At 40.2% G+C, this 7,575-nt stretch overlaps 1 protein-coding gene across 1 annotated transcript; it reads left to right on the forward strand.

Moving 5' to 3' along the window:
* Positions 1–5,232: 5,232 nt before the first annotated feature.
* On the forward strand, positions 5,233–7,570 carry LOC114715669 (probable transcriptional regulator SLK2; the record flags this gene model as incomplete). Its single annotated transcript, XM_028900533.1, is given in 6 exon segments — positions 5,233–5,558; positions 5,878–6,728; positions 6,731–6,765; positions 6,767–7,013; positions 7,015–7,131; positions 7,457–7,570. Coding segments are annotated over 5 exon segments (1,047 nt in total), but the record flags the coding sequence as incomplete, so codon positions are not given.
* Between the last annotated feature and the right edge of the window lie 5 nt (positions 7,571–7,575).

The following is a 7,575-nucleotide window of genomic DNA, read 5'->3' on the forward strand; positions in this document are numbered from 1 at the left end:
AGAAAGAAAGTAACTTGTGGCGCAAGTTATGATCAACTCCAACTACCAATTTGCCAAGCCTTTTTAAAAGTTGCTGCTGCCATGTGTACTTAGGATGGGAAGTGGGGTCCATTTCCAAATCTTTGATAAGTTGCTGCACGTGAGTATCTGTAGTCCAGGTCTGTTTGACTTTAGTATGTAATTCAGTTGTGGGTATTGAAATTGCAGCTAAAGAGACCTCAAATTAGCGAGAGAGAGCATCGACAGCCTTATTGTTCTTCCCTTTAGTATACACAATCTCATAGGTTAATCCCCAAAGCTTATTAAGCCATTTGAACTGGTCTGGAGACACCGTCTTCTGTTCCAACAGATGTTTCAAAGGCAGATGATCTGTCCTGATGGTAAAAACAGAGCCAACCAAATAAGACCGCCACTGCTGTACAGCAAATACAATGGCCATAAGTTCTAGCTCATAGGCAGACAATGATTGTTTCTTGGGACTAAGAGGCTTGCTAACAAAAGCAATAGGATGGCCTAGCTGTGTAAGAACAGCTCCTAGGCCAGTTGTAGAAGCATCATTTTCAATCACAAAGCGTTCTGTAAAATTGGGCAATGCAAGCACAGGGGTAGAAGTCATGGCCTTCTTCAAAGTATTAAAAGCATCTGCAGCTTCTTTTGACCAAAGAAATCGCTCTCCTTTTTTAAGCAAGTCAGAAAGTGGTCGAGAAATAGAGCCATAATGACGAACAAATTTCCGATAATAGCTCGTAAGTCCCAAAAATCCACGAACAGCTTTAATGGAATTAGGTACCGGCCAAGAGCTCACAGCTTCAATCTTTCGAGGATCGACTTCAACCCCTTTTCTCGAAATCAAATGGCCTAAGTATTCAACTTGTGATGCTGCAAAAGTGCACTTGGAAGCTTTGGCAAATAAAGTATGCTTCCGTAGGAGCATCAAGGTATGAGTAAGATGATCTAGATGCAAATCCCAAGTCTTGCTGTACACCAAAATGTCATCAAAAAAAACAAGGATGAACTTGCGTAGGAAAGCTTTAAAAACAGAGTTCATCAAACCTTGAAATGTGGCCGGCGCATTCGTCAATCCGAAGGGCATCACCAAAAATTCATACAGTCCTTCATGAGTACGAAACGTTGTCTTATGGACGTCCTTAGGATTCATTCGTATTTGGTGATAGCCCGCACGCAAGTCCAGTTTGGAGAAATAATGGGCACCATGTAACTCGTTGAGAAGCTCATCGATCAAGGGAATGGGAAATTTGTTTTTGACAGTATTCTCATTCAGCTTGTGGTAGTCACACAAAAACGCCAGGTGTTGTCTTTCTTTTGAACCAATACGACTGGAGTGGCAAAGGGACTATGGCTCTCTTGCACAATGCCATTTTGAAGCATTTGTTGCACCTGTTTTTCAATTTCGGTCTTCTGTACTGGTCCATAACGATACGGCTTGCAACTGATGGGTTGATCTGATTTTAAGTGAATCTGATGATCAAAATCTTGAAATGGGGGCAGCGACTGTGGCTCAGCAAAAACATCTTTGAAGGAGAGAAGAAGATCATTAAGCTGTCGCTGTTGAGGGCCAGCTAATGTGGAGGTGGCAGATAGAGACATAAGAGACCCATCACCATGGTCCAGCACTTGGATTAGAAACACGTGTTGTGCCACCGATAGATCACATGGATACAAGGTATCTTCATTGGGTGGAAAGTCTCTTCTCGTTACACCTGTCAGCTCAAAGTATTTGTGATCAAAGCAAAAAGCCATAAAGTGGTCATTCATATCCAAAACAATTCGGCCCAACCGTTTAAGCCATTGGGCTCCTAAAATAACATCAAATCCTGCTAGGTCCATCACCAAAAATGAATCAGAGAAATTATGGTCAGCCATAGTCCAAGTCAAGTTATGACAAAATTTATTGATGACTATGCGTCGTCCTCCAGCCACAGCGACACGTAGACCCTCTTGTTCTTGGACAGGTAAACACAAACGTTTAGCTACTGTAGCATCAAGTACATTATGCGTACTGCCTGTATCAATTAAAACGAGGACTCTCTGTTTCTTTATGTACCCTTCAACCTTCAAAGTGGAACAGCCCTCCCGACCTTCTGCTGCATTAATGGTTGCATCAACCTTAGCTGGATCACTGCCCAGATCAAACTGTTCAGCCGCATCTAGGAAATCCTCATCGCTGTCGTTCTGAATAACAAGCATCATAACATGAGAAGTACGGCAATTATGGGAGCTTGTGTATTTATCATTGCACCAATAACACAACCCCTTCCTCCTCCGTTCTTCCATTTCTTTTTTAGACAAGGTCAGAGCAGGCCTTTTTGAAGTAGTTAGAGTAGGAGATGATCCTTCCCTGTTATTCACAGAACCTTTCGAAATAGAGGAGGTCATGGAGGGTTTGGTAGAACTCTCCACTGAAGGTCTGATATGCTGACTAAAACGATGGCCTGGAATAGATGTAGGAGCATGCACAAATATAGCTGCAAGCGTTCGTTCTTGAAGTCGCGCCATCTGCATCATACTCGCGAGCGAAGACGGCTTAAAAGTATCCACTGCCGATTGAATGTCAAAACGTAGCCCTCCCAAGAAAATATCCATAGCAACGTTCTCGGGAATATCGACCTCTGTCAATAATTCATCAAACACGTCAATGTAATCATCAACCGACGTCGTCATATGGAGATTACGAAGTTCCACCATCGGAGATATGCGACGTACTTCGGCAAAACGGGCTTCCATTTGTTTGAAGTAGTCATCCCAAGATACTTCCGAGTCTTGTCTCTTTGCCATGAAATTAAGATGCCACTTGAGGGCCTTCTTTTCAAGATGAATACTAAGAAGTCGTATCCGCTGATCAGTTAGAGTACCATCGACGGCAAAGAATTGTTGGCATCGGTAAGCCCATCCTTTGAAGTCTGTGCCGTCAAATCTCGAAAACTCCACGCGACTCTGTTTTGTCGGAGGAGTGTAGTGCGATCAGGAAGATCCATAAGTGCCAAACTGAGGAACTGGCTGGCGATTAGGAGTAGAAGAAGAAACACCAATGTTGTCGTGTGATGAGGACTGAGCTATGGACGTAAGTTTCAGCATCAAATCCCCCATATAGTTCTCGATACGAGAAATTGAAGTTTTCAGTTCGCCAATGTCTAAAGAATTCTGTTCCAATCGCGCACGAGCAGTCTCCATTGCGTTAGCATGTAAGTCCAAGTGATGCTCAATGTCACCGATCCGCTCACCGGATCTTGTTTCCGGCATGATGGCGTAGCCGGAAGGTCGGCTCTGATGCCAAGTTGTTGCACAACAGAGGAGAGAGAGAGAATTACGTAGAAGTGTATTATTTCCAATATCCCCTCCAACATACAATTATGGGGTATTTAACAACTAATCAGTTATACAAGTTGTAACAGAATGACAAGTGCTAATTAACAAACTGACTTGTACAACTGACTCGTATCAGATTCTGAGATTACTGAAGAAGATCACAAGATCTTGAAAGATGCTTGGGATTGAGAAGGGGAAGTTGAACGACACGTATGAAATAACGGGGTTATGGACACTAGGGTTTCGGTGAACTCATGGAGTTTCAAAGAATGAGAGATTGAAGAATTTAACAAATTTCATGGTGAGAAGACAAATCTTTGACTCAAAAAATTGTGAAGATGAGTGGTTTTGTTGTCCGAAGAAAGTGTGTTTTTTGCAAAGGGAGAAAGAAGCACAATAGGGAAAAAAATGTTGAGGGTTTTGCCTTTTGATGTGATAAGGTTGCTTGGGACTCTTAAGATACTCATTTTTACATTTTATAAAATAAAACTCTTTTCATATATCTTTTCGTATAACAAATAAAAGTGCTTTGTTTTAAATTAATCTAGACACGTAATCAAATTGTCATTCTCTGTCCATTAACCCCATCATTTTTTGTTTAAAAAATAGAATGCCTGTACTAAAATAAACTTAATTTCTCTTAATTTTTTCCCCTCCACTTTCTTCTCACTTTCTATATATATGATTAAATTAAATTTGAATGGTTTGAATTTAATATTTTATGAAATAAAATTTTTTAAAATCATAATTTTAAACCATTAAAAAATTATTCATAATTTGAATTTATTTATTCATTTTTTAACAATTTCATATTTTAATAACAATTTTATAAAAATAGGTTTAGATGAAACGAAACAATAAATTCTAAATGCTAACATATATTCTTAGTCCTTTAATTTTATATAAGATTTAGATTTATTTTCTTAACTTTAAAAAATATATTTTTATTTCTTAAATTTTAAAATTTTAATCTTAAATAATGATTTTTTGTAATAATTATGGTTATTTTAAAAATTAAATTTGATATATTGGTGTTTTATTGACATTCAAGATCTCAATATTATTATTTTTATTAATAATTTTAGAATTAAATGATGAGAACTATATTTTCAAAATGAAAAGATCAAATTAAAATCTGGCATAAAATTAAAAAAATTAAAAGTACAGCCTAGTCTAAATGTCCAAAATACGAGCAAGAGTTGATATGGGTAGCGACGAGGGAGAAGAGGGGTCAAGGTTTTATTAAGGGGTGTTTGGATGAAAACCAAACTATGGTTTCAAAAATGATTTTACGATCTACGAGATAAATATGTGAAGGAGTTTATCTCGATTTGTAAAAAAGTGTTTCTAAGAAGCACTTTTCATGATGCCAGACACCCCCAAAGCACGTGCGGCCACACGTTACAACATATATACCCTTCTCTCTGATCTCTCAGCCAATCAGATCAAACAGAACTTCAATCATACTCCTGCCCCACCAACCTCCGCAGTCCACATTATCCATCCCATTCAAATCCGGCGTGTCTTCCAATCGTATCTTAATACCAGATCTAGTGCCGCCGTACCCGATCATTGCTCAGACAGATTTACCCCGGTACTCCTTTCCATATCCTTGATGCCCCCCGAGCTGTAGCCAATTAAGTGGTGCCACGTGGTTGATCATCTCCTCGTGGCCGCATGATCTAACGCCGACTTAGTTCTTCTGGACTTTTTCGACACGTGTCCTGCTGTTTACCGGACAGCGCCGGTAATATAGGAAAGAGACCCTAACAGTCGGTTACTCTCTTTCTCTCTTTTTTCTTTTCATTTGCTAATTAATAATTTTCTCACGCATTTTAGGTTGATAATAATCAAGGCAAGGTTTAGCTTTTTCTCCAGCTCGTATTGCCGATGTGAGTGGCTCGTTCCCTTTGATTCCCTCGCATTCAAATCATTTTTACGCCAAATGCCATGTTCTTCATTGGGTTCAATTTCAGTTAGCTAGTGATCGATCTCACAAGTTGGAAAGCCGCATCTTTTCATCTTCCCCCTTTAGAGTTGGACTTTTTTTGTTTATTTGCTCTCGATCCTTTTCTTTTACCAGTTCTGTGATGTTCGTTTGACTTGAAGTTTGCATTTTTGCGGCGTGTGGACCGGAAATTCGCACTTTGCACGTTCGATTCAAGCTCTTTGGTTCTACCACTAACTTTTTATCCTCTGAACTTGTGGGCTGAATGTTGCGGTTTAATTTGGTAATGGATTGATTCATCGTTTCATTTATACAATATGCCGACATAATCGCTGTTCGGACGTTTGAATGTATTGAGGACTTCGTACTTTCCGCTCTGTACTAATTCTTATGCTAATTGTTTTCTAAATTAAGATCAATTAGGGTTTTGTGGGCGGGGTTAAAAACCACGATTTCCCTACGTTTAAGTGGGAAATTTATTGTGATTTAGTTCCTGGGTTGGATTGTAATGTATGCTTTTATACCCGGGCTTGCCTTTATCTATTGCTTGAAGCTTGTTTATTCCTGATGCTAACAAACATGTATCGCCATATGTATATCAGATCCATTTCAGAGCGTTTCCGGAGTCGAGAAGTTCATAAAATTATTGGGCACATTTGGCTGCACAGAAGTTAATAGATTTGACAACTTGTTATTGATTGGCTGAAGTTGGAAACTTAAGGAAAAGAAGAAATAAAATCAGGGAAACTTGTTTACCCGACAAGTCTTTCACCTAGAACTTGTGAACTTTTGAAGAAAGATTATATGGCTTTATGTCTCTGTCACGGTGTTGACGTAACATTCTAGTTAGCCTATATACCAGTCAGGCCTGGCTCTAGAGAGCTACTTAGACTCCTGTCACCGAGGGGCGGTGCCCCCCATGGCACCTTCTCGGGTGGCTGGAGGGTTAGCCCATTCATCATCAAGTTCTGGAATATTCTATCAAGGAGACGGGCAATCACAGAATGCTGTTGACTCTCACTTAAGTTCGTGTTTTGGTAACACATCCAACTCATTTCCTGGAACTGGACGTTCAAATCTGGGTCCAGTTTCTGGTGACATGAGTAATGCAATTCTAAACAGTGTGGCAAACTCAGGGCCAAGTGTTGGAGCCAGCTCATTAGTCACAGATGCAAACTCTGCCCTATCTGGGGGACCCCGTTTGCAGAGAAGCGCTAGCAATAACACAGACTCATACTTACGTTTACCTGCATCACCCATCTCATTCTCATCAAATAATATCAGTATTTCGGGGTCATCAGTTATGGATGGTTCTTGTGTAGTACAGCAGAGCTCTCATCAAGACCAGAATGTTCAACAGCTGCAAAAGAATCATCAGCAAATGCAAGGTGCTTCTAGTGCAACATCTTTGCCTGCAACTCAATCTGGCCCAGCTCCACTGCCAATGGGTACCCGAGAGTAGCTGGATCTCTGATACAAGATCCAAATAATATCCCAGATGCAGAAGAAACCTCGGTTGGATATTAAGCAAGAAGATATAATGCATCAGCAGGTAATACAACAGCTTCTTCAGAGGCAGGACCCCATGCAGTTCCAGAGTCGTAATCCCCAACTGCAGGCTTTCCTCCAGCAGCAGAGACTGAGGCAACAGCAGCAGCAGCAGCAACAAATCCTCCAGTCAATGCCACAGTTACAGAGAGCTCACTTGCAACAGCAGCAGCAACATATGCAATTAAGGGCAGCAATTACAACAACAAGCAATGCAGCCTTCGTCTTCCATGAAGCGCCCATATGACAGTGGTGTGTGTGCCCGTCGTTTGATGCAATACCTATATCATCAAAGGCAGCGACCAAATGTGAGTTCTTCTGTATGTTTCTTGCATGTGGCAAGATGTCATTTGCGTTATTAGTTCTTCTTTGAGCAATGGTTTAGTTGGCTGAGGTCTATTTGAGATCTGGTATACTGCTTTTATTTTTCTACTATTTTTTAAAGTTTACTTCTCGTTCAGGTGTTCATTTTAATTTAGTTATCTGACTGCATGCCATCTAGTGGAAAAAGGCTCTGTTATTGTTGTCGTCGTCGTCGTGGTCGTGTATCTGAACGCATGTGCTTGATGATTTAGGTATTTGGTTGCAAGGTATAGATTAATTAGAATTTTTAATTTTTCCCACTTGTCCCAGGATAATAGTATTGCCTATTGGAGAAAATTTGTGGCTGAATATTACTCTCCTCGTGCAAAGAAGCGGTGGTGTTTGTCATTATATGATAACGTTGGGCAACATACTCTTGGTGTTTTCCA

The sequence above is a fragment of the Neltuma alba genome, unplaced genomic scaffold (assembly GCF_004799145.2).
Source record: "Neltuma alba isolate B1F8T4 unplaced genomic scaffold, ASM479914v2 tig00011605_pilon, whole genome shotgun sequence".
Taxonomy (NCBI): domain Eukaryota; kingdom Viridiplantae; phylum Streptophyta; class Magnoliopsida; order Fabales; family Fabaceae; genus Neltuma; species Neltuma alba.